Source organism: Lottia gigantea, assembly GCF_000327385.1.
Source record: "Lottia gigantea unplaced genomic scaffold LOTGIsca_101, whole genome shotgun sequence".
Taxonomy (NCBI): Eukaryota; Metazoa; Mollusca; class Gastropoda; family Lottiidae; genus Lottia; species Lottia gigantea.
Window position 1 is genome coordinate 494226 of NW_008706772.1, and position 27965 is coordinate 522190.

The 27965-nt window shown below is 32.2% G+C and overlaps 1 protein-coding gene across 1 annotated transcript in view; it reads left to right on the plus strand.

Annotated features, from left to right (window-relative positions):
• LOTGIDRAFT_61259 (hypothetical protein) overlaps window positions 1–27763 on the plus strand; it is a gene marked incomplete at both ends in the record, with an annotated part of 32979 nt that extends 5216 nt beyond the window's left edge. The window contains 28 exons of the mRNA XM_009046438.1: window positions 55–254; window positions 1686–1812; window positions 2489–2646; window positions 3135–3258; window positions 4468–4571; window positions 5044–5125; window positions 5745–5904; window positions 6542–6666; window positions 7184–7306; window positions 8262–8374; window positions 8836–8968; window positions 9325–9450; window positions 10446–10586; window positions 11326–11515; window positions 12052–12145; window positions 12588–12690; window positions 13415–13533; window positions 14101–14244; window positions 14833–14979; window positions 15471–15897; window positions 16688–16868; window positions 18144–18919; window positions 19038–19124; window positions 20216–20402; window positions 21506–21645; window positions 22273–22351; window positions 27081–27172; window positions 27653–27763. Of these exons, the coding sequence (XP_009044686.1) occupies window positions 55–254; window positions 1686–1812; window positions 2489–2646; window positions 3135–3258; window positions 4468–4571; window positions 5044–5125; window positions 5745–5904; window positions 6542–6666; window positions 7184–7306; window positions 8262–8374; window positions 8836–8968; window positions 9325–9450; window positions 10446–10586; window positions 11326–11515; window positions 12052–12145; window positions 12588–12690; window positions 13415–13533; window positions 14101–14244; window positions 14833–14979; window positions 15471–15897; window positions 16688–16868; window positions 18144–18919; window positions 19038–19124; window positions 20216–20402; window positions 21506–21645; window positions 22273–22351; window positions 27081–27172; window positions 27653–27763 (4593 nt within the window). The remainder of the gene's footprint in view (window positions 1–54; window positions 255–1685; window positions 1813–2488; window positions 2647–3134; window positions 3259–4467; window positions 4572–5043; window positions 5126–5744; window positions 5905–6541; window positions 6667–7183; window positions 7307–8261; window positions 8375–8835; window positions 8969–9324; window positions 9451–10445; window positions 10587–11325; window positions 11516–12051; window positions 12146–12587; window positions 12691–13414; window positions 13534–14100; window positions 14245–14832; window positions 14980–15470; window positions 15898–16687; window positions 16869–18143; window positions 18920–19037; window positions 19125–20215; window positions 20403–21505; window positions 21646–22272; window positions 22352–27080; window positions 27173–27652) is intronic.
• Window positions 27764–27965: the final 202 nt, after the last annotated feature.

Below are 27965 nucleotides of genomic sequence, written 5' to 3' on the forward strand. Positions count from 1 at the left end.
GTTCATCAGATACAGAAAACTAGGAAGTAAAATATCATTTGATTGTATTTGTAGTTATGTATGGAGGTATTAGATGCTGTAGTATGTTACAGTTATTTACCAGTATCCAGTTTACACCATTTTATAGCTGCTCTCTGTCGTCTGGTTAATATTGCTAAAGTTTGTAAGGAAAGTTGGAAGTTAATGAGAAAATTACTGGGTACACATCTAGGACATAGCAGTATTTATACTATGTGTTGTATGCTTCAGGATAGGTTAGTAATGCTGCTATATTGGGAATATATTGATAACTCATTGTCACGGGAAAAAAAATGATGGTTAATTTCAAATGACTTTAAAGATTATATATAGCAAAGGCCTGCATTAAAGAAATATTGTACAAAATTTTCATGTTAGTCTAAGTGAGGTGATACGTGGAATATGCCTTGTTATCACTCACTATTTTGGTGTATTTGTTATGCCATCTCCAACCTCAAATTTTTCATCAACAAGGGGTGCGCATTATATACACTTGCGCATTATATTCAGAAATATACAGTAGATGTCTGTATCAAGAGAAAGTAAGTAAAAACTAATTTTTACAATGATGATACCTTAGGCTCATGGGAATCCTTTCTACTAGCTAGTCCTTGGTCAAACCTCTTTCCCAGATTGTCCTTAGCTCTTGATATATGATAAGAGCCAAATAGTCAGAGCACTGAGCTGTAGTGAAATTGAGTATATGGATTTGATATTATTCACTTTGGTCATTCTTATCTGGCTCGGTGTCATCTTTGCAACAAAAATCGATACCAAAAGGTTTGCCCCAGCTGGTAGACAGGATAAGCGTGAACTTATGTTGGTATCCTTTAACAATTAGTTCAAAAATACATTGATTGTAGGGTTTAAACTCTCTACGTATGGTTCTTACGTGGAAATAACACTCAGCCATTTAGAATCACAACCACGACCACTTGAAACCTCGTATAACTATATATGACGTGAAATTATTTTTCGAGAAAAACGCAAAAAACTATTTGTAAGAGTATTTTGTTAAAATCTTTTTAATTATTTTTTTTACCGCTATATGTGGTTTTCAATCTTTGAAAATATTAACCTTGTATAACAATTTGAATTCTCTGACCTATTCAACCAATAACTTGTATAATAATACTGTATACGAGGTTTTTCATTTTCATCTGCAGAAAAGGAACATTGAATCTCGTGTAATGATATATTTTACAAGATTTTAAATCTGACTGTTTATATACTTGTTATTTAATTAGTGCTTTTTGAGTTATTTACAATCAAGCTAAGAATACGAGGTCTGATCATAAGATCCGCGCTTTTACAAGCTTTCGAACGGTACCAAAAAGTCAAAATGACCAAATATGGCATATACGATGTTTCAAGCGGTCACCCAGGATATGTAGTTACAATGTGACAATGATTAAGATGATCTTATGTAGAAACAATAGACCAGCATTTAGGATCACAATACAATGGGGGTCTACTCAAACTCTGACATCACTTTGCGTAAAGTGTCCATTTGTCATTGAATTTTGATGTGGCAACTATATATGTGTCCAAGTGCAAAGATAAGTGACAAAACCAGAAAATTTCTTCAAGTTTGTATCATTTTGAAAGTAAAGAAATCATGTTACTGTATCAATGTTCTGATCTATAATTATATTTTATAATAACAGAAGTCAACCTGTAGATGGTATATTACTACGTGGTGCTGTGTTTTTTATTGGTATGGCCTTATGGGGATCTAGTCGAGTACAGTCATTAAAACAGTCACAAACTACAGTTTTACCATCTTTTCTACAGGTATCTATTCATCAAACTTTAACATATCTGAAGCTAAGTGTTTACATTACATAAAAGATAAAACAACGAGTCAACTTGTAATAAAGGAAAAAAAAGCACTTGATAACATGCAAACAGTTGGTAAAAAGTCGATACAATTAGAATAGATGTGGCTACATAACATAGCATTGTGTTTTTCGACCAATCGTTCATTTAGCTGAGCTAATCAGTAATAGTGTTCACAGCTCACTGTCGAAAGTTGAACCTTCAAATCCACGTGTGTCCAGAATTATCCACGTTTCAATGTTAAAATGACGACACATCTTGACACTCTGTGATATACAGAAAAGACATAAATAGAAACAGAAAGTGAAATTCCTAGTTTGAGGTATTTTTAAAGGAATTATGCAAATTATTTGCGAATCCATTTCTAATTTTTCTGAAGACTATTTACATATATTTAAGACTCAAATCAACCCCCGAAACTGGTTGCATGAAGACGGCAAGAAACAGGGATTGGTTTATTCAAAATATTCAAAGATATTTGGACTCCATGCTACTAATAGTGGAACCCTCAAAATTATCTGTTTTTGACCTGTAAAGTACCTATGGAAAGGATGCTAGAGCTTATTTAATGCAATTATTCGATATATATCCTTCCGCAAGAAAATCATTTCTGTTTTTTGTTCTTTTACAGGCATTAAATAGTCGTCATTCTATAGTAGGACATGAAGTAGTATTATCTATACAAAGATTAGTCAAGAAATATGGTAAAGAATTACAGAATGTAACCTGGGATATTATATTGAGTATTCTAGAAAAACTTATAGAACAATATGAGGTCAGTTTACTGTAGTATATTACTGATAACAACATCTAGAAAGTATCATCTTTCAGTAGCATTCTGTTAGCCATCTTTGACTCGTTGAAATTTTCCACTTTGATATTATAAGTCTTGTCAGCAACGCAATAATCTTGTGGAAGTGCAACAAAAATAGGTGGCCAAGACTGTCCGAGTGTCTGCACCCTAAGTATGATCACCCAACAGCACTGTTTCCAAATTCATAAATCTTGTTTAGAAATACATTATATGAACTCATAACACAAATGCAAATGCAAATTATGTAGGTCATGTATTGATGTGCCACGTAAACAAAACAAATTGACAAGTTGATGACTCAGTTGAAGTTGATAGTAAAGACCATGCGATTCAGCGAATGTAACTAAAAATGTTTCGAATAACATCACTTTTATTATAAGTTCATAGATCACATAAACACGTTTACCTAAATACTGATTGATTTTCTACAGAATGATTCAACAGATCCTACAAGTGAAGAGAGTCAGATACAAGTTGAAATACATGATGTATTAACAACAATAGAAACTCTACATGAGAGTAGACAATATCTCGGCTCTGTACCCAGATTCTTTCAAATAATAGAACATTGTGCTCATAAGAGATCAGTAAGTATCTTTATTTAAATTCAAGAAGAAATAGTCCCAAAGAGATTGTAAAGAGGTTTTGCAATTTTCACCATTTGAATTTTTAACCAGACATTAGGTTCTTGCAATTCCACAAAAAATAAGTGTTGATGACATCACTAATTGCAAAATATGCTTAATCACATAAGGCCTTTCGTGATTAGTGACGTCATCAACCATTTAGTTTTACTGGAATTGCAGGAGGAACCACCGCCATCTGATAGACAATTAGAATGGTCAAATTGATTCTATCAATGTCATCGATACACATAAAAAATTCAGAAAACCTCTTTACCATATCTTTAAAACTTAGATAGGTGCACCATTTTTTTGACCATTCATTTCAAAGTCTCAGAAACAGATTTGTTTTTTATCTAAACCGATACTTTTCACAGCTAACCATCACAATTTGAGCCTTCAAATACTAGTGTATCTAGAATTATGTGCATTTGAAAATTAAAAACACAGTCGTCTTTTCTTGAGACACTGCCATATTTATAGAAAAGATATGTATAGAAATAGGAAAAGAAATTCCTAGTTTAAGATATTTCTAGTGCTTCAGAAGATTATTTACATATATTCAAGACTAAAATCAACCCCCTAAAATGGTGCACCTGTCCCTTTTAAACTGAGACCATTTTTAGATGACTTTCTGATGAACCAATGACATAGCAAGTGAAATTGAACAGTACTAACCAGTAAATAATGTTGATATCATCAGTGAACATTTCACACTTAGGAATTCATGATAACATTAATAAACTCTTTATTCCACACAGGTCAGAATTAGGTCCACTCAACCAAGTCACATAGATCTATTGAATATTCAGTCCCATTTCAGAAAATGAAAAACAGATGCAACATCTGTATCTTCCAGACTTTATTATAACACACCTCTGTGCTGTTGAAAATAAGATTATTAGAACATTTTACTTTGACTAATACTATATCATATTAATTGAAGAGTTTCCAAGCCCGAAAAGGTTAGGTCAAAAGGTTATTAGATCAAAAGGCCCGCCTTTAGACCCTAACTGAAGTGGTTGTATTCAAAATAAATGCTTATAAAAACAGAATGAAAGTTTGGTCTAAATTTGATTAGACTGTCTATGATATATTATATAAATCATATTTTGATTTCAAAGATTAGTTTTTAAGAGGTACTTAATGCGAAATCTTTTTTTTTTTTTTCAGGTTCACTCAATATCATTATTAATAGATTATCATGCTCAATTTATACATCCTATTAAAGAAAAATGGATTGTCAATTTAAACTCTCTTCTAGAGCGTTTCTTCAGGTAAGTTAATTATAGAAGAGTTCATTGCATGTTGACTGATTTGGTTGTTCAGGCATATTGGTCTGATTGTATCTCCTGATGTTGGCCGGGATGATGTTGGCGGGTGTCATGTGCTAAGCAGACCATGCTTACTCTTTTCAAAACACCTGATGGTACTTCTCTTTGGAGGAGTCCACTACTGTAATATTTTTACTCTTGATTTTGCCATGCTTTGGACAAGGTTAGCGGAATTGTCTTGCTTGTACGGATTTTATTTTATCATACAAAGTTTTTGGTTTTCATTGTCTTTTTATACAAAAAGACCAGCCTTAATATTTAAATTACCAGAAGCACTTGGTCACGTGACAATATCAACCATTTTGCCATCAAAATTGATTCAATAAAAATTTCAAATATATCTATCATGTTTTCGAGAAACTACCCCTGAAATTATATTTTCCTACAAGATTAAATGATTTTTCTTATTTTTAAGACAAGAAAGCAGGACAGATATTCGGAAGAAAGCATTAGATATACTATCATTTGTATTGAGTATTAATAAACATATATATGAGGTATGTATTTTGTGGTATTCCTTTTCTCTAGTTTTTCATACTTTGCAAAATTCTACCCAGCTTCTGATAGCTATTTTAGTTGTTGTCAGGTTTAAGATCAGAAAAACTATACCCTGTTGTAGAATTTAAAAATTTTACAGCCTTTTACACATATTTTAAAACCTGTTATCCTTAGTGCTTTTACATTTTTGGATAAAAGCAAAATGTTTATAAGGCTTGGTAATTTGATTTAAAGGGACAGTGTGCCATTTTGGGGAGTTGATTTTAATCTGGAATATATGTAAATAGTCTTCAGAAGTACTAGAAATGTTCTTAAATCACATAATTCCTTTAAAAATACTTCAAACTAGGAATTTTGCTCACTAATTCTTTTCTATATATCACAAAATATCTTAAATTGATGAGTTGTCATTTTAGCATTCAAACTCGGATTATTCTGGACACACATGGATTTGAAGGCTTGACGGTGAGCTGTGAACACTATTGCTGATTAGCTCAGCTAAAAAATTCCTAGTCTCTGAGACTAAAGTATGATTAGTCGAAAAAATGGTCCACCTGTTCCTTTGATATTGGACTTTAATTTTGCTGCAAAATGAAAAATTTTTGTTTGATCTTGTAGGCTGATTTGATAGAAATGGTAGTGTTACCTAATTTAAGAAATATTGATACAGATCCTGATACAGAAGTCCGACAATCTGCAGCTCATATTTTATTAGTATTAGCTCAAACTTGTAATTCTGATGAATTCTTTGAAATAATGACTATAATAGAAAAGGTAAGTAAATTGTTATCATAGATAAAAAAGGTGATCTACATTCTGATGATCTAGATTATTTATATATATATTATAGATAATCTACATTCTATTATACAATTATACTTAGGATCTAGATCAGTGATTCTCAATCTCAGTGAGATCTTTCAAATGTATTCCTTTCCTAAATAAATCCGTCATTTTGAAACCTATTTCACTTAAAAAAAATATATTCAACGATTAACCATAAATGGATATAAAATTATACTCCACATATCGAGATAGATCAATGTGACTCTTGGGCTGAATGTTTGTTCCTGATTTTATTTATATGTGGTTTAGTCGTAGATCACCTTCGCCTCCCATCTCCTCCCAGTTCAAAGATTCCTCCCCATTTCACTCCTTTGCAATTATTCCTCCCCATTGTCTTCCAATTCCTCCCTTGGAGAGGAATTTCTCCCCTGTTGAGAAGCACTGATCTAGATATTCGACAAATTTTATAGATATTACATTCAATAATTACAATTACTTACTGACGATGTAGATCTTTTGATATCTACATTCTTTAATACAATTTTTATAGGTGATCTACATTTGATTATTATATTATCTTCTGGTGATCTTGATTATTTTATATCCAATATAGATATTAAAGAAAGTAGATAATATATTATCATCACCTATAATTAATATAGATAATCTACATTCTATAATACAAATACCTACTGATGATCAACACTATTCTGATGTTAAAGCTACAACTTTCCAATTAATAGAAGTCTTTAAGGTAATGGAATTATCTCTTCATCTAGTCAAAGACTATAAAAATGTTCCTACCGTGTTTCCCTTGTGATAAAAAATCAAAGTACTAAACTAGCCTATTAACATGGACATAGCAAGGTATATTAAATATGATCGTACTCACAAAACTTGTGAATATTGTGTGAGTATGGACAACCTATCTTTTGATTGGTCAAAATTGACCACATCATAGGAAGCTATTTGGATAAAATGAACCACAAGCCCATCTTTTTATTGACATTAAGGAGTATGATGAAAATGTTATATTTTGTATTTTCTGTCCTAACTTAGCTATGACGGGTGTGACACCAGGCAGGATATGCTTACTCTTCTAAACATCTGCTACCACTTTTCATTATGAAATATTTACACTCTTATGATTGATGTACTTCCTTATGTATTCCAATATAATTCAGGTATTTGTTATGTGATTCAGATCATTATTCGTTTATTTTCATTGAGATACCAGAAAGCATTAACAAGTTCCACTTTTTTTCTTCTAGGTCAAATTATATCAGTCACCTTCAAGTCATGGTGTTAGAATCTATGAGATATTAATAGATTTTCTTACAACACAATATCACACCATTGTACCAAATTATACTGCTGCTTCCATGAGAAAAGCTGTAAGTTTCTTCATGTACCGGTACCTTTTTTATACGCTCACATGAAATTGGGGGCGTATATTGCCGTCACCCATGTCCACCCGTCCGTCTGCCTGTCCACAATTGCTCGTAAACACTCTACAAGACACAATTCTTGACAGATTTTGACAAAACTTGGTACAAATGTTCGTAATCACCCAAGGATGAACTCTATTGAAAATCTGAAGAATCGAAAAATGTTTAGTATGAGTTATTGCGCTTGTTCTTGAAAACGGGTTTAATTTTCAGCTCGTAAACACTCTAGAAGGCACAATTCTTGATGGATTTTGACGAAACTTGGCATGAATGTTTGGTATCAACCAAGGATGAACCCTATTAAAAATCAGAAAAATCGAAAAATATTTAGTATGAGTAATTGCCTTGTTCTTGAAAACGCTTCAATTTTTAGCTTGTAAACACTCTAAAAGGCACAATTCTTGACAGATTTTGACGAAACTTAGTGGGAATGAACCCTATTGAAAATCAGAAGAATCAAAAAATATTTAGTATGAGTTATTGCCCTTGTTCTTGAAAACGCATTCAATTTTTAACTTGTAAACACTCTAGAAGGGACAATTCTTGAATGATTTTGACGAAACTTGGCATGAATGTTTGTTATGACCCAAGGATAAACCCTATTGAAAATCAGAAAAATCATATTGGTGATTGTTACTGTACTGCTAAATATTTTTATTCAAAATCAAAGCTGCCAGTGGGCGTATATTACCTTTCCTGGCCAGCTATCTTTTATTAAAATGTCATTCAATAGTACATTTTGCATAATCGTATATTTTGTTTTGTATTCATACTTCGTTTTGTATACACATTTTGTTTTGTATGTGGTAAATGCCACCTCATTGGAAGGTGGCTGGTAGAGCAGTCCCTTGTGTAAAGGATTAAGACACTAAGATACAATGTTTATCAATTATCTTTGTAGATATTGGAGTGTTTATTAGAATTAAGAGCTGATAATTTACATAGATTAGGTATAGCTGATAAACCAAAAGATGTACAATATCCCTTCAGTCCCTATATACTCTGTTATTGTAGGTATGTATCAACAAGCTTATCATTTTTTGGATTTTGGGATCTTTGGCATAATTTGCATGAATCTCTGTATATTTTGAATGCGTTTTATTTTCAAAAAGCTTAATGCTTGAAAGATATTGTCTATTGTCTGAGCAAAGTAAAAAGTTTTTTGAATTATATTCATTATTTTTATGAGAATTGGAATAGCAGCCTCAAAATAGTACTATTAGTCTTAAAATGACTTTGCCTTTATAAAAATATAATTTTTCCTAATTTCATTTAAAAAAATAAATTTTGAAGACATGTTGATACTTTTATCAATACAAAGACATTTTAAGACAGTACTAGTAACAATACTATTTTGAGGCTAGTATTCTAGTACTTATAAAAATAATAGTAAAAATTAAAAAAAAAAACATTTGGCTTTGCTCTGACAATAGTTCTGGTATTTTAGATTTTAACTGTATTATATATATTTGTAGTGAAGAAGAACCAGAACCTGTTATTCCACCTAGTCCTGGAGGTATTGGTACTAATAATATACTACAAACATCAGTACGATCTGTTATAGATTATACACAAGTCTTTACCTTATTTATTATCTGTTTAAAAAAGGTAGGACATATTGGTTTTAAAGCCAGGGTATATTTTGCATTTTCTGTGCAACAGAAAACCCTTGAATACAAGCTTCAAAAACACCCTGAAAATCAAGTTTTCCAATCGTTTTCTAACTGTCGAGGGATCTTTAACATACAAAGTCTGTAGCACACAAGTCCTCGGTTTATGGTCCCATCCAAACCACAAGGCGCTTTTTCCATGTCATCCCCTTCGACCTGCATCTCTGACAAGGGGAAACTTGGTTGAAAGACCAGAAGGTATTATCTTGACCTATGCCTTTATGTTAGTGAGCAAGAGTCTTAACTCACTGAGCCACCAAGTCATTTACTAAGATATAATATACTATATAACAGGAGTTAGATTGGGAAGTATTAAAAGCTGTATTAAATAATCTACCAATAGTACTACAGAATAAAACATTGATATTATCAACAGAAGGAGATTTAATAGATGAACTATGTCATCATTTAGCTTCTATGGTAAGATATGAATTTATTTTGTAGAGCTAATATATGCTATTATGCAGCTGGGTTTGTGAATTTTTATACACCAACATTATAATGTGGTTGTATATTGTCGTCATCCCTGTCTGTCGGTCTTTCGGTCCGTCCATCCACAATTGGCTTGTGAAGACAATAGAGGCTTCGAATTTGAAGATTTTTCGATGAACTGTTGAGTTATTGCTCTTGACTTCTGAAAAACGCGTCCAATTTTGTTTGTGAACATAATAAAGACTACAGTTTTCATCCAATTTAAATGAAATTTAGTGTGATCATTTATCATGATGATATCTTGGTCAAGTTTGAATTTGATGATTTTTCAATGAGTGAAATTTGAGTTATTGCACTTGACTTAGTAAAAATGCATAAAAACTTGTGAGCAGTTTATCTCAAAATTTTATGAAATTTTGTGTGTTTGATTAAATCAACAATATCTTGCAAAAATTAGATTTTTGGTATGATTTGACACAGATTGGCAACTGCCTTTGATATATTGAAAAATTATCAGGAAAGTGGGCGTATCTTGCTAGGCAACCAATTGTTATCTCTGTTAGACAGTCCACATAACTATTTTAGAAGGTTGTGCATTCCTATTGCCTTGTGAGCTTCTATAGCACAGTCCGATAAAGCGCTGGTTCTTTACATGACGTCATTTGTGTGGAACAAATGGTGACTGTGGGTTCTAATCTCTGTCAGCATGTGAAAGTCGACCCAGCTGTAAATGGGTATAAATAATATGAGAAAGATTAATGCCAAGAAATTTTGCCAAGGCCAGCTGTCAAAAAGGATCCTTAAGTTGTTATCCTCGTAAGATATGGTTGTTTCTATCTTTTCTTTTTTCTTTATCAATGTGAGATAACTGAGACCATAACTGCCCTGCTGATATTGTTATAAACTTAACACCAAGATAGGAAACATCTAGGATATTGTTTTGCTTTATTTTGATTGATAATGATGTATAAATTGATTTTTAGGTGAATGATAGAATGTTGAGATTACCAGAAAAACTCAATAATTTACCGAGTAATTTTACTAAATCTGATTTCCATACCTTCGTATTTCCTGTATTAGCAGCTATGGTGACATATCATGATTATTTAGACAGAGCTAGACAGGTAGATGATTCTATTATTTATTTTGATTCTGTACTAAATACCGGGCACATGATATCCAGCAATATGAAAATCATGTACATGATACATGTGTACTGATAGCTATCATTCCAAGGTAATGAACCTCCTTCAGGTAACTGCAGAGATAACCAACACATGTTGTTTGAGAACAAATTGGTCAATGATGTTATATCCCTTGGAATAAGGTTTGATACCATTTCATTTGGATTTTTTCCAATTTTGATATGACTTCCATTTTTTTCTGATTTTGATCTCTAATTTCATTTAATTTCATTTCATTTATTCTCAAGATATCCTTACACTAAGCCTTATTTTTTATTTCCCCGGGAGCCGCAGTGGCTCAGTGAATTTTATTTTTGCTAACCTGAAGGTCCAGGGTTCAATTTCTGTATAGGTTGTGGTGTAACTTTCAAATTTTTCAACCCAGTTTCCCCCTGTCAGTGATGCAGGTACGAGGGGCTGACATGAAAAAAGCGTCTAGTCGTTCGGATGGGACTGTAAACCGAGGCCCCGTGTGCCACAGGCTGTGCACATTAAACATCCCTCGACAGTTGAAGTTGGAAAAAGCAGGTTAATGCCGCTGTCCTGGCAAAATTTCCTCATTGTACCCTGCATGGTGCCGAAAAGTAGGACGTAAAACTCCATTCATTTATTTCCCAGGCGATAATAATTTCATTACATTTCCGCAAATGTCATATTTTTTGGTGTGTATATATTTCAGAGAGAATTAATTAAATGTTTAGAGTTTGGTCTGGTATCTAAGTGTGCTAAAGGTTGTGTAAGTTCATTAAGAATCTGTACATTAGAGATGCAAGATGTCATGATGAGACAGCTACCATCAGTATTATTATCACTATCTAAAATATCAGCTACTATCTCTATGGCTATACCAGTATTAGCTTTCCTTTCAAGTAAGTACTTATTATGATTTCAGGGGGGAGAGATTTTCAATTTTTTTTGCCCCCCGGGTCCTCCCTCTATATACGCTAATGCAGCCAATCATAGTTCACGATAGAAAGACTAATACATCATGACTTTTTGTCGAAGCCTTTGATTGCCAGTATTTACTAGCATATAATCCAATCAAACTGCTTCATTTACATACTTCCGTGATACAAGAAATGTGGCTATTGCAGTCAAGGTATAAGACAAAGTTTCATAATAGCTTGACATTGTGCAAATGCTTGTGGGCATTACATTTCCTTCTCATTAGTATTCTGAAATTCTGTAAGCTGTTCATATTTGTTCTTTGTATTTAGCAATTGTGAGTACGATATATAGGCATAGCTTTATGGAACAACAATCATTGGTTGAAGTTTTATGCAACGTTTCGACATCGTCCTCAGGCACATAAAGGGGAAGCAAGTCGAAACGTTGAATAAAACTTTAACCAGTGATTGTTGTTCCATAAAGCTGTATCTATATACTGTTCATATTTATTTTCAAGGTATTGTAAGATTACCCAAGTTATATGCTAACTTTGTTGAAGATCAGTATATGAGTGTATTTGCAATAGCTCTTCCTTACACTAATCCTTTCAAGTAAGTGATTATGTTTTGTTAACAGGAAAGTTTTTTATGCTAACTTCTGTTGCCACAATTCGATTCCCTGTTACACATTGCTTGTAAGTCAAGAATAACAAATATTTAGACAGGTGCAAACAAAAGCTGTAAAGTACAACCCCTTTTAAAGCAAATGTTGAGTTTTTATCTAATTATAAGCAAGCTGCATGTTAAATTTTCATTTCAAGAATATGTATAATTCAATTTGAGCTCTATCGGCTTATATAAAAGAAATAATTGGGCAAAATTTCCTACTATTGCATAGCATTGCCCGCCTTCTTCATGAGATCTATTAGCAATCATAAGCGAAAAAGGAGAATGTCAAACTCTTTTTCAAATTCTGATCATTAATTGAAATCATATTTTGTTAATGTTTCTGATTTTTGGATTTATTGAATTTTTTTTTATATTTTTCCATTAGATTCAGTCATTATACAGTATCATTAGCCCATCATGTTATAGCTGTTTGGTTTATTAGATGTAGACTACCATTTAGAAAAGGTTTTGTTAAATTTATTCAGAAGGTTTGTAGTTTTAGTATTTTTCATTTATAAATCTTATTACTTCAATAATGTTAATTGAAAGTAGACTAACTGGTTGAACAGAAATCTGACATTTGTGGACATTTAGATCACAGTTGCTCATGATATACATTGGCGGTCAATCTTCAAGTTTCGGTGAATAAGTTGATCTACATTTATCCTTTGTTTTTATTCTTCCACAAGAAATGTGGAGCGTATAATGGTGTCAACCAATGTCCGTCTGTTGGTCCATCACAATTGTTAATAAACACTCTAGAAGGCAAAATTCTTGTCAGATGTTGAAACTTGGTATAAGTGTTTGTAATCACCAGAGGATGAACCCTTTTGAAAAGTATGAGTTATTGCCCTTGTTCTTGAAAACGCGTTATTTTACCTTGTTAACAATCTATAAGGTTCAAATATTGACAGATTGTGATGAAACTTGGCATGAATGTTTGTAATCACCCTAGATCAACCTTATTGAAAATCAGAAAAATCATAAAATATTTTGTATGAGTTATTGCCCTTGTTCTTGAAAACACGTTCAACTTGTAAACATTCTGTTATTATGCTAAAGAGTTCAAAAGAAGTGTATGACTGAAGGTTGAATATTTCATACTGGTGATTGTTACTGCACTGCTAAATATTTTTATTCGAAATCAAAGCTACCAGTGGGCGTATATTACCTTGCCTGGCAAGCTATCTAACAAGTTATTGTTATTATTAGGGTTTAAAAGCTAATGTATTACAACAATTTGAAGAGAATGCCAGGATTAATTTAAAGAATCAAGATTCCAGTGATAGAAATAGATCAGGTTCCTATACAGCTGGTACCACTAGAACTAGGTGAGTGTAGAAATAATACTAAACAGACCTAACCAAACCTAACCTTCTTTCTAGATTTTATATTCTCAATGATTTCAAAAGTGTAGTTTTTTCAGGAAATAAAACTCATCTTTTTAGCTTGATTGACCCCAACATAAATCACTGTTCTGATCAAAATTGACATTTGGTTATGTTCATTAGTGAACCTTTCGTCTTTAGAAATAAAGAAATAATGCAAGATAATTGATTTCCTAGTTAAAGGGGCAGCCTGATTTTATTATGGAAAATTTTCATTACAAAAAATGATTTAAATCATATGCTATTTACTACTTACTTCATAACTTCAATCTGAATTTGTTTTAAAAGGGTTAATAACAAAACAGAATGTTGTAATTGTTAAGTAAACAGCACTAGTTTTGGTAGTTTGGTTAACCACAATAATTTTTCATATACATTGTCGGTTAAATAACACTCTATACAAATGATTTCCTATTGGGTGTTAAATTTTAACCAATCAAAACGACACTCCAGAGGTTTGTCTCTACTCATACAATATTCATGAGTTTAATATGTTCAGTTTTGTAATAGCAAGATGGTTCTGATAGAACAGCTTTTATTGGCTATTTATTTGAGTATTTTAACTCCTCCCAACAAGAAAACCTTCTGTTCGATAATAATAGTATATAGTATGGAAATAATTGTTGCTGACATCAAGACTGATAACATACATGTGTACAGGTCAGGAAAAAAAATCTGGAGATTTGCTTTGAAAAATCTAGAGATTGGGTGAAAAGTCGGGAGATTTTTCCACAGCGCGAAAAAGCGAAAGTAGAATCTACTGGATGTTGTTATAAAAAGTGTGTCATGTGGGCTTAAAATACACATTATCGGGTGAAATAGATCAAATTACCATCTTAATTGGGGGATTAACTAATCAGGCAATGATAATATTACTACATGATGAGATTAACGCGTGTTACCGGCGTTAAGATACAAGTAATGAAAGATATTTTGTTGATTTATGGTAGAGAATTTGAAGATTGAAAACGGTAGGTCCCATGAAAATTTGATCAAGAAAAAAACCAAAAATCGGTAGAATCGGGTATCCTGCCGGTAGAGCGGTAGACAACATCCAAAAGCGGTAGAAACCTGACAACATCGGTAGATTACACATATATGACTGATGTACAATACATCATGTACTTTATAATCACAGAAATAAGAAAATGATTATTACTTGCTGATATCTGTAGGTACAGTAGTATGTCCTAAAATATAATCAGTAATTAGTTAATACACTGTGTATCATTCTAGGCGTAGAATGGTATCAGGTTCAGCTATTTCACAAGGTGATAAACAACCACCAATAGAAAGTAAGATGTCCCAGTTTCATAAAGAATTAACTGAAACATGTACTGATATGATGGCTAGATATACATTTGGTAACGTGTCAACCACACCAAAGCGGTTTGTTTTAATATTGCTCTTTACCTCTATCTTCCACATTCTCTGTCCACTCATTCTGGTATTAATCTTACTCCAAATTTTCATTAGGTTTTATCATTGATCATTTCATGAGAAGAAGATATGAAATTGAAGTAAATCGTTAAAACTACTAGTAAGTCTATATGGTTTCCGGAAAGGGGGTCTTTGATTCTCCCGAATGTACAGGCCTAGGATAGAACAAATACCCCATTGAGAAATTGGATTGCCTATGTATTTTTCTTGTGTTAATCTTCGGTAGATGTCATCCGATCTGAAATTGGATAAAAAAAAAATATTGAGTTTTCTTCTCTGGGTTTCATGGAGGTATGAATGGAGTTGATCATATCTGAAAAGTTATTTTGAAATATTCTTCTACAATTAGCTAAGCCACTCAACAGAATCTTCCAAATCACATGGAATTGTTCTCTTTTGTTAACACCATCTTCAGATACTTTTTATATTTTCTGCTTTAGATCAGCAGTTGCCCAGTTTCTGTTAAAAGGTGGTCAAAATCAAACGTGGCTGGTGGGTAACAAAATCATCACCATAACAACCAGTGGTGGCAGCCCCAAAACTAGTCAGAATGGTTTGTGTGAAAAATGTCTGGTTTTATACCAAGAGACTCAAGATTCACGACTTCTGTCCGGTAAAAAATCTCGAGATCGCAGACGAAATAAATCTACAGCTTGTCTCAGCAGAAGTCACAGTCAAATTGATCCAGTAGGGTTACATGGTTCAGAGGAAGGTGATGCTTTGCCTAAACGATCTCAAGATGATCTTAGTTTGATAAATGATGATGCATTTTCTAGTGAGAATCATGATGATGTTGGTGTTCAGACTGGTAGTTCATTGATAGGTTCTGATAAAGATCCTATTGAATCGTTATTTTTAGGTAGGTCTGTCAAGGGTCAATCCTGACAAAAGTTGCTGGGACCCTGTTAGCAGTGTACTTTAATGTCCAAGTTATCTTGAGAATGACTCTTGTAGGTAGATATCTATACTTGCATAGTCTAACACAAATATTTTTACTCATTCAGTTCCAATACAAAGCATAAACACAACCAGTCCACTTTATCTATAGGTAGTGTAAGTAGGAATGAACTGAATAAATCTAGTATGTTGATTTTCAATTTCTATTTATTCCACCTTTTAAAAAATGTGGACTGCTTGTGTTTATGTTTTGAATAGGACCAGATGAGCACAAATATCTGTACCAACATTTTTCTTGTAATTTATGATCTAGAAAAGCATGGAATCATTGGTTAAAAATAAAATTCAGGAAGTTGGAGGCCATACTGATTTCTAGTGCATTTTGTGAGCAAATAATGACTATGCAAAAAAACTTCAGGAAGGTGCAGGTCATACTGATTTCTATTGCATTTTGTGAGCAAATAAACACAAAGCGAATAAATTTCAGGAAGGTGCAGGCCGTACTGATATCTAGTGCATTAAGTAAGCAAATAAAGACTAAGCTAATAAAATTCAGGAAGGTGCAGGTCATACTGATTTCTAGTGCATTTAGTGGGCAAATAAAGACTAAGCAAATAAACTTCAGGAAGGTGCAGGTCATACTGATTTCTAGTGTATATAGTGGGTAAATAGAGAAGCAAAGCTCTTTTAAGTTAGTTAGTTATTGTCCATACAAGGTCTACAAATACTTTCAATATTTGTTTCAGGTATAAAAAATCAGATGCCAGAGAAAAGAGCTTTTAGTATGAATCAATGTAATTGTTGGTGTACAGGTTGGGCTGAGATACTGATACGAGCACCAAGTGGTAATATATCTTGGATGATGAGAATAGAGAATGAAACCAGTATCTTTAGTCAACCTGAAAATATTTCTGATATTACGTTATTATTTGCTCCATTGTGTAAAAAGACACCATCGTCTGTGGAGTCGGACTTCTCGACTAAGATTGACAGTGAAAGTTTAGGTGAAGACGAATACGAGACTATTTATTCTCAGCATTTCCCTTCTGATCAAAGTCCAGGTTTGTATCTTGTACCAACGATCCAACCGCATGATAGAATTCGAAAATCCAAATATAGTAATGGAGGCAAGAACTATACATATGAGGAAGTATACTTCATTGGCTCTACTTTTGCTTCCAAAATTGCGTTAGATATATTCTTGGGATTCCTAGATTAGAAAATTTCCCTCCCACCATGACCATTTCATCTAAAAACCGCAAAGGGACGCTGGGGCCCTCGGATTGATTAAAGGGACAGGTGCAACATTTTGGGGGTTTGATTTTAGTCTTGAGTATATGTAAAAAGTCTTTGGAAATACTAGAAATGTAAGAAAATCACATAATTTCTTCAAAAATACGTCAAAACAGGAATTTTACTCACTATTTCTTTTTATGTCTTGTCTATATATCACAGAGTATCTTAAATTGACGAGTCGTCATTTTAACATTCAGATGCAGATAATTCTGGACACACATGGATTTGAAGGCTCAAATTTAGACAGTGAGCTGTGAACACTATTACTGATTGGCTTAGCTAAAAAATTCCAGTTTCTGAGAGTAAAGTATGATAGGTCAAAAAAATGGCCTATCTGTACCTTTAACTAATGAGAAACTGTAATTATTTTCTATTTCAGAAGACCCTACAGTGATTTCAACCGAGCCAAAGAAAGAGGTAATATGCTTTATCATTAATTTTGAAGAGAAGCATATAGGCCACATAGGGGACTCAAAATACTAGCTTATGAACAAATTGGTATGCTTATGAATATTGATGATATCTCAGATGAGTTCAATTTTCATGATTTTTCACTGAAATATTTGGAGTTATTGCCCTTTATTTAGTAAAGGTTTGCTAAATTTGGCTTGTGAATGTAATAGAAATTAAAATTTTAATTGGATTATGATGAAACGTAGCATGCTTATGTTTATATACTTTTCAAGGGGAGTTCAATCCGAACGATTCTTTTTTTAATGATCCGAAAATTTCATAAAATAGTGCCGTATATATAATAATGATTTCACAATAAACAATCAACCCAATAAAGCTTTGTTCATTGGCCCTGTGGTGTACTGGTTTAAAAGGGTTCCACTGTATACTTTTTGTGATGCCAATACATAGCTGTAAATACGTCTTTTATATTTTTTAGACTATGGGATTCCTGATACCAGAACCAGACAAATCAAGTTCTTGTGAGGAAACTTCGGCTCCAATGGATGTTTCACCAAGAACTTTACGGAAAACCAACTCTTCGCCATCAATTATTGGTTCCCAGCCTGAAGATGGCTTCTTACGAGATCTAACTTTCAGTCCACCGAAATCTGATACAGATACAGACACCATAGAACAAGTTTCACCAAAACTCTCTAGTCATAATCTTCCCAAATTAGATCTTATGTCTGTTAATTCTAATCCAGAACCTTCATCTCCTGACCCATGCCCTAGTCCAAGATCAAGTCCAACTAAAAGAGCTAAAACTGTAGCCAGAACTTTATCCAATTCACTTATTCAAGACACTATTGAGGAACATGATAACAATGTGGAATTTTATTGCCAAAATGAAATAGTGTCCGATAAATCAGAGGTACCTATATCACCAAATATTGATGTAGATACTAATAAATTGAACCCATTAGCCAGCGTATTGAATGCTGAGCAGAAACATCCATCGGATACCAGTCATACGGAGAGCACCATATCTCAAAGTTCAGCTACTTCATCAGATGATATACCAGAGATGATTACCATCAAACCACGAGGACATACCATATCTGTCATGTCACCAGCTCAAGATGTTCGACAGAGAGAGGATGTAAACAATCGTACCAAGTCAGATTCCTTAAAAGACAGTAGCAGTAGTGGTATAAGTCCCGGCTTTGTGTTTTTACAACTCTTCCATAACCATCCATTATTAAGTCTGCAAGAAACTCCTGTTCTTTTACCACAAAATGAAGTAAGTTTGAATTCAAATCTGCTTCATATCACATTATCAAAACATCAAAATTTAGTTGGCAAAATCTGTATTTCGATGTGATCTATTCATTTACTATTATTTTCTATTTCATTAACAGACAATGGAAAGAGCACTGAGAATGTTGAATCATATTCATCCTTATGAAACACATAAAATAGGTGTTGTTTATGTTGGTCCAGGGCAGGTATGTTAATATATTACATTACATAATGTTCATTAGGTTGAAGGGATGTTCTTGTTGTCTGCATATTATCTTACCCAGCTGAAAGAGTCCAGCATGTGTCACAATAAAAATATGAAGTCTGATTGGCCTAGTCCTTCTTTTCTCAGGCTTTCTAAAAAGAAAAAAACTCATCCTTGATCATTATCTTAATGATAAAAGGCTGATAATGAGACTTTGAATTTCTCTTGAAGCATGATGACATTTTTTTTTAATTTAAGCTTGGCAATGCAAAGTTTATATTATTTCTATATTTAAGGCTGATGATGAGTCTATATTATTTCTATATTTAAGGCTGATGATGAGTCTATATTATTTCTATGTTTAAGGCTGATGATGAGTTTATATTATTTCTATATTTAAGGCTGATGATGAGTCTATATTATTTCTATATTTAAGGCTGATGATGAGTCTATATTATTTCTATATTTAAGGCTGATGATGAGTTTATATTATTTCTATATTTAAGGCTGATGATGAGTCTATATTATTTCTATATTTAAGGCTGATAATGAGTCTATATTATTTCTATATTTAAGGATGGTGATGAATCTATATTATTTCTTTATTTAAGGCTGATGATGAGTCTATATTATTTCTATATTTAAAGCTGATGATGAGTCTATATTATTTCTATATTTAAGGATGGTGATGAATCTATATTATTTCTATATTTCAGGCTGATGATGAGTCTATATTATTTTTTATTTAAGGCTGATGATGAGTCTATATTATTTCTATATTTAAGGCTGATGATGAGTCTATATTATTTCTATATTTAAGGCTGATGATGAGTCTATATTATTTCTATATTTAAGGCTGATGATGAGTCTATATTATTTCTATATTTAAGGCTGATGATGAGTCTATATACTCCATTCTACCGATTTTTGTTTTTTTTCTTGACCAAATTTTGACGCGACCTACCGTTTTTAAGGTCCAATTTCTCTACCATAAATCAACAAAATATCTATCTTTACTTGTATCTTAATTGTCAGTAACATGCGTTTATCTCAGAACTGGTGATAAAAAGTCTATGTTATTCTATATTTAAGGCTGATGATGAGAAGGCTATTTTATCTAATCTATATGGAAGTGAAAGGTATGCTAAGTTTGTAGAAGAATTGGGAAATCTGATATGTTTAAGAAATATTGATCCAGATCAAGTTTATACTGGGGGACTAGCATCACAAGGTGAAGATGGACAGTTTGCATACAGTTGGCAAGATGATGCCATGCAAGGTATGTTATGTGTTTTTGGTAAAATTTAATCTTTCTTAAACGTATTAAGCTAAGATTCCACAAACGCGTCATGTGGATCCGTCATGCGTCATCCATCATACATTAAAAATCGAAATGGTTGGTTTAAAAGGGTATGATTCCATATATGCGGAAGTGGTATCCGTCAAAAGGTCTCCGTCAAGCGTAAAAAAAAATCGCCGGGTGTAGTGATTTTTGACGCATCCGGACGCCTTTCCGCACGGAGATCTCCCAAATGTGACATTTTGTGGGGAAGTCTGTGCGTAAGAAGAACGATAATGCATACGTTTAACGCACAGATGGAATCATATTTGACGCATGACGGATCTGCAAGGGCCGCATGACGCATCCGCATGACGCGTATATGGAATCTTAGCTAAACTTTGATTCCACATTTTAACTGTTTTATTCAAAGGCAGTTCCAGAAATAGAAATGCTTTATTGAGTTACTCTTCATACAAAGCATACTATACATTTCTACTATCTCTCCCATCAATGAACCAGTTATGCAAACTGGCATTTATTTTTCAATAAACTGTAGTTTGTCACGTGACACTATGGCATAGTTAAAGCACAACAATGATAAGGTCTATGATTTGTGACAAATTCCAAAAAAAATAATCATATAAAACAGTGAAATTGTATTTAAAAACGTATCTGAATATAAATATAAGAATTAAATTTTGGTCTCAATAGCATTATCAGTGTGTAAACGCAATTGATCACGTGACAAACATACGTAAATGACTTTGTCAGTTATTCAGTGTTGTGTGATTAATTATGTTCACACACTAATAATTGAGTGTTAATTGTTTAATTCTTAAGTGAAAATATTAACTTCATCATTAATTTTGTCAGAAATGATAATTTAATATCAGAATGCTTTGAAATAGAGTGGGCTGATAAACATAACAGTTGAAACCAAGGTGGTTGACTCAGTTAGATGCTTAGCTTCCTAATTGGGTCCACTCCCAGCAAAGAATGATATAATTTCTTTAGGTGTTTCTGTATCTGTCCGGACAAAATTGCTAGTAGAAAAGATAGCATAAAACGTAATTTTATTATATACCATGTTTATTTTGCAGTTATATTTCACATAGCAACATTGATGCCCAATAAGAAATCCGACCCAAATGGTAATTCTAAGAAAAGACATATAGGAAATGACTATGTTACTATTATATATAATGATTCACAAGAAGACTATAAAATCGGTATTATCAAGGTATGTATGATGCAATTAAATTTATCAAATAAGTAGGTATGCTTACTCTTCTAGACACCTGATACCACTTTTCAATATGAAATATTTCCTCATTTATGATTGATATACTTCCTCATGGGAAAAGTTCATTAGCTACTACCAATGTATTGCCATGTTTTGGCTTTCGGGTTTCGTTTCGCGGTTCAGATTGTAAGTACTGTGTTTCTTTATTTATAGCATTGTCTGCTCCTTAATCTTGAGATATAAAATCTGTCTCAACATGGATGTATATCACCTCCACTATCCATTATATTTTTTGTGCATGTGTTAGGGACTACAGTTTACAGATACAGTATAAGATAATTATACAACTTGTTTTGCTTATGTATATTGTAGAGTTGAACTTAGCTGATAACATTTTGAGGAAATTTGATATACTTATTGATGTTGCTTAGGTTTAATATTAGATTCATATTTTGGAGTTAATCCCCATGATGTAGCCAAATACAAAAGTTAGCTTTTGAAGAGAAGCTTTATTTTTGTTGAGGCACATTTAAGTGATTATTAAATGCTTTTTCAAAAGTCTGCCATGATGTTTAAAATGTAGCCTTATTTTTTAGCCGTAATTTCTTTTCATATCTGTTGCAGGGATCATTTAACTATGTGAATATAGTTATAAAACCATTAGATTATGAGAGTAATGCTGTAACATTACTTACCAAAGAAGGTAAATATTTCTATATGTATAAAGTGTACATAATCATGCTTTTTTGTTAAGCCTAATAAAAACTCTATGTGTTAAGTTGAAACCTTTTTTATTAAGTATCTACCATTAGGCATTTATTTTACTTAAATCCAAACAGTAGTTTTCTAACACCTGCTTAAAAGCAAAATAAAAAGTTTATATAAATAGTTTGGGTTTTAAATAATTAATGGCTGTATTTTTCTCAGATACGTTAAAGGACACATTTCTTCAGATTCAGGTGTATAGTATTCATAAATTTGAGCAAAATATTTTTTTTTGGAATTTTAATGCCCCTTTAAAACTTTCATTTACACTATTCCAATAATATTACTGTGTCATTGCAATTGAACGGTAAAATTTGACTCAAAAGTAACACATGAATCACTAAAGTAACTCAAAAGTTAAACTTGCTTCTCAAAGGTATCTTGTTGTAGCACAAAGGAACACAGATTACTCAAAAGTTAAACATGTTGTCTAAAGTATCTTGTTGTATCACAGAAGTAACACATGTTACTCAAAAGTTAAACTTGTTTCTCTACAGTATCACATGTACCACAAAGGTAACACATGTTACCACAAAAGTAACAAATGTTACTCAAAAGTTAAAAATGTTTCTCTAAAGTATCTTGTTGTACCACAAAAGTAACACATGTTACTAAAAAGTTAAACTTGTTTCCCTTAAGTATAACATGTACCACAAAAGTAACGCATGTTACTCAAAAGTTGAACATGTTCTCTAAAGTATCTTGTTGTATCACAGAAGTAACACATGTTACTCAAAAGTTAAACATGTTTCTCTAAAGTATAACATGTACCACAAAAGTAACACATGTTACTCAAAAGTTAAAAATGTATCTCTAAAGTATCTTGTTGTACCACAAAAGCAACACATGTTACTCAATAGTAACACATGTTACTCAAAAGTTAAACTTATTTCTCTGAAGTATCACATGTACCACAAAAGTAACACATGTTACCACAGAAGTAACATGTTACTCAAAAGTTAAAAATCTATCTCTAAAGTATCTTGTTGTACCACAGAAATAACACATGTTGCTCAAAAGTAACACATGTAATGATGTTACTCAAAAGTAACACATGTTACTCAAAAGTTAAAAATCGATCAAATCGTGGCTAACAGCACTTTGGTACTAGTTTATTTGAGATTCTAGATGGGGGGGCAACATTGATAACAAGTAAAAACATTTTGAGAACTCATTCTAAGATTATAGGAATAAAGACAAAAATATTGTTTGAAATTTTCTAACTCTAAAAAGAAAGATCTGAAGAAAAATTTATTCCATTGGCAGATTTAACTGTTTAATAATCAGTGTAGTGGGATTACTGGGAAGTAAAGCATTTCGATACTATTTGCTTATATAAAAATGCCTTCAGTTGCATGAAAGTTGTTTTCGAAACCAATGACCACCAATCTTCAACCATAAGCATCTGGCGATTGCTATGGTGTTAGGGCCACTTTATATTTTAAACCTATAACTTATTGTATTATATGTTTTTCTTAGTGCCTTCCTATGTCACTACAGGTATTATAATAACAATTTTATTAAGCATGTTCCATGCTGCAATTATAACCATACTTGAATTCATATATGATTTTTATATAACCACTTATAAATGTGTAGAAAGTATTGTTTTTGCCCTTGATTGTCCAGTCTTGATTTTAATAAAACAAAGAAATTGTAAAGAGGTTTTTTTAAAATTTTATATGTGTATCGGAAACACTGATAGCATCAATTTACACTATTCCAATTTTCATCTGTGGTACGTGCAATTCCACTAAAACTAAGTCTTTGATGATGTCACTAATCGTGAAGGGCCATATATGATAAAGTATATTTTGCATATTTTTTCTAATATGTTGAATTCTGGTATTTACTGGTACAAGACTGCTAGTGTGGTTGTATGTTACTTTACAATTTTATAACTCTCAGTGTGTTATCTTTTGATTTTAACGATATATTAAAATAATCTGTTTTGATTCTGATTTAATACTATCATATAGGGCTGGGCAATAAACTGTTTTCAAAATACACTATGGTACCCATTACATAGGGTTCGATATTTACATCTTAACAATATTCCATGCAGCGTAACGCAATGAAAAATGTCCCACATATACAGTGAAACCTTTCTAAACTAACCTGCACCCACTGGACCCATGAAAATGCTGGTTTATTGTGCTACTCAAACAGAGTTAAATCCCTGGTCATATGTCGTCCACAAAGGTAATTTGTCATCTTTACCATTAACATCATTAATAGATTACTGATAAATGAAAATGATTATTGAGGGTCCCTTGTACCCTTGTACATGGTGATTTAGTGGAGACATTTCAAATATCCCAGAGGGGATGTGGTTTGGAGGGGTTTCACTGTATTATTTTTTGAAAATGCAAAACTTTATATTATTATGTGCATATAACATAATAGAAGATATTAAGTTATTGTCACAGTCCTTTTGGGTTGTAAAAATCTTGTCATATCACAATTTCTCTTTATTGCCAAGCCCTGTGTACATTATGTTGTGTTTTCCTCATCTTAAACCTCTGCTTTCAATGTAGTGTTGTGTTGTGTTGTGGTCTTGTGTACTTTTTCCATTGTACATTGCTTTTTTTTTCTCGGATGTATATTCTTTGATTTTAATTTATTTGTTACATGTATATACCTCCCCTCTAAATATCACAATAGTTGTTGTTTCATGGTAAAAACAACATCAACATCATTTTCTTCAGAAAAAAAGTATGATTGGTCTTCTCATTATAACCATTCTATTTACAGTTATTGTGCCTGTTTTGAAGCCATAAAATTTGTCTTATAATCATTACTAGACAATAATAGCTCTCTAACCTAGAAAATTAAGTAGAACTGTCTGTAATCATAGGACTCAATTATTTTAGATCCAGAGTATCACACTTATTGTCACTCAAATTTATATCATGCGAATTTAAATCAGTTAAGTTATGATATTTGATTTTGATTTAGTTGACATTTTTTGTGTGTGTTCTGGTTGCTGTTGACAGATACAGAAATAATGCAAAAACATGTTATTGTCTGAAAAAGTCAAATGTTGATTGATTTTTTTCTATATTGTTTTTTTAAAGAGAATTGGAATATCAACCTCAAAATAGTGCTGTTAGTCTTAAGATGTCTTTGCCTATGCGTTGATAAAAATATAATTTTTTGTAACTTTACATTGATAGAATTTTGACTGGAATGTGCCCTCTTGTAAATGGAATTTTGAATACATTATGTGTGCTGATGCTTACACTTTTATCAATACAACTACATTCTTAGACTAACAGTACTATTTTGAGGTTGATATTCCAATTCTCTTTAAAAAAAAATGTAGAAAAAAATCAATCAACTTTTGACTTTTTCAGACAATAACATGTTTTCGCATTATTTCTGCATCTTTCAGATTCAGCAACCAGAATAAATTAAAAACTTTTTTACTTTGCTCAGATGATAGTTTTACAATGTCCAAGGTCAGATGATGAAAATTATATAGGAATCATTTAAAACACATTTTGACCTTACAAATTTTTCAAAGAACTGGTTTGAAGGAATGAAATAAAATATTAAAAGTGGGTTTTAGTTTCTGCATTAAGATTGTGATTGCCTCCCTTGAACCATGCAAGCATATATGATCATGTCCAAATCTGAATTTTAGAATATATTTGTTATGCAAGCTTGATATTAATTTTGGTATCCAAGCGCATGTCTTACCCATTGAATAGTAATGTGTGTGATAATTTTAGAACATAAGTGAAATTAGGCCCAGTAGAGTCTTCTTACTACATACTTAAAAGGATTGTCAAGAAGTTCTCTAAAACTTTTATGTGTATCAGACTTCTTTGGTTCCTGCAATTCCACTTAAATTAAGTGTTTGATGACATCACTAAGCGAAAAGGGTCTTATTTCATCAAACACTTCTTTTTTTGTGGAATTGCAGGAACCACAGACGTCTGATTGAAAATTGGAATGGTGCAACTTGATGTTATCAGTTGTCCTAATACACACAGAAAAAATTGAGAAAACTTTCTTATTTTATGATTTTTTTATCTGTTTTTCTATGAAATTAAAAAGGATCCCATTTAATATTTAAAAAGAAGTTTTTCAGATTCTTGACTTTGTATGGGAGACACCTATAAAATATTTTTACATTTTGATTTTCCAATTATCTATGGTTTCTGTAATTTTAGGAAAACCTGACAAGATTGAGATGTCATTATCGAAAATTCAAGAAATTAGGTTTAAATAAAAGCTATACATACAAAGTGCAGAAACACCTTTTATTTATCCCCTTGTGAAGCCAGACCAATTTATTTTCTTGTTGTAGGGATCCTCCTACCCCAATTTTGCAAAAATCGAAAGAAACGAATACAAATTCAAATCTTTAAGGGAAAAAAAAACGTTGAGTCCCGATGAAAAAAAATTAACCTCAAAAACTCCCATTATTAATGTAAATATATGAAAAAAAATAAAAAAAAAGTCAATATTTTTTTTGTCTTGCCTTTCATGCAAATTTGGTCTTTTTCTTTGGTCTTTTTTAACCTTTGGTAAAACATGAAAAAATAAATTGGTCTGACCTTATAAACAGTTTTAATAGTAACTTACTGTGTTTTTTTTTCATATTGTCATATTGTACTCTTTCCATTTTTAAATACAATCTTTTTTTTTTTCTCTGATAGATATTGCTGATAGTTTAGGTCATAAAGATACAAAAATTATATCAGATGATAATTTAGCTCAACTTGTCAGACAGATTGCTATGCATTGTAATGTAAGTACTATGTACTCTTTTATATATTCTTCCGCCTCATATGCTACAGCAGTGCAAGTTAAAGGGGCGTTCGGCTTGTAAACATTTTTATTATCAAAAACGTCGTCAATTATACCTGAAAATATTTCTAGAGTATTCTATTTATATCTACGTATCTACTTGATCAAACTGAATTTGTTTTAAAAGGGTTAATTAAAAACTGAGAGTACTAATTATTAATTGGGCTTATTCACCTTCTGTGTTATCAATCATATCTCAGTCTCCATGAACAGCAAACAGTTCAAACTAAAATTATCTGTGTTTGAAAGTTAAATTGACAACCACTCTTTTCTGGAGACTTGGCCATGTTGGAGAGCAGCTAATGTCATAATGGATTTAAAATAACTTTTGCTGTTGTTTAGCTGTAAGATGTACTTCACATCACATTGATCAGCCATTTTTGCTAGATTCTATTTTTCTTTCTTGAACAATTCCTTACAGCTAGCATCAATGGTGCTTCAAAGACAACAGTCTCAACCACAAGATCCCTTTGCTTCCAATTGGTTAGAGAGATTACGTCAAATAAAACGTATAAAACAGAAGGTTTATGAACTAGAGATGGGCAATATTGATGATAAAACATCATTTCCCACCAGTAGGTCATTTATGGAAGATTTTACAGATTATGTTTAGCCTACACCAGCTCAAATAATTAGAACATGAATTCAAAAAGTAAAGCTCAAACATGTAGCCTTACATGTACTTGGATATATTTGTATGTTATTTAATAACACTTATTATGATGAATAATGAT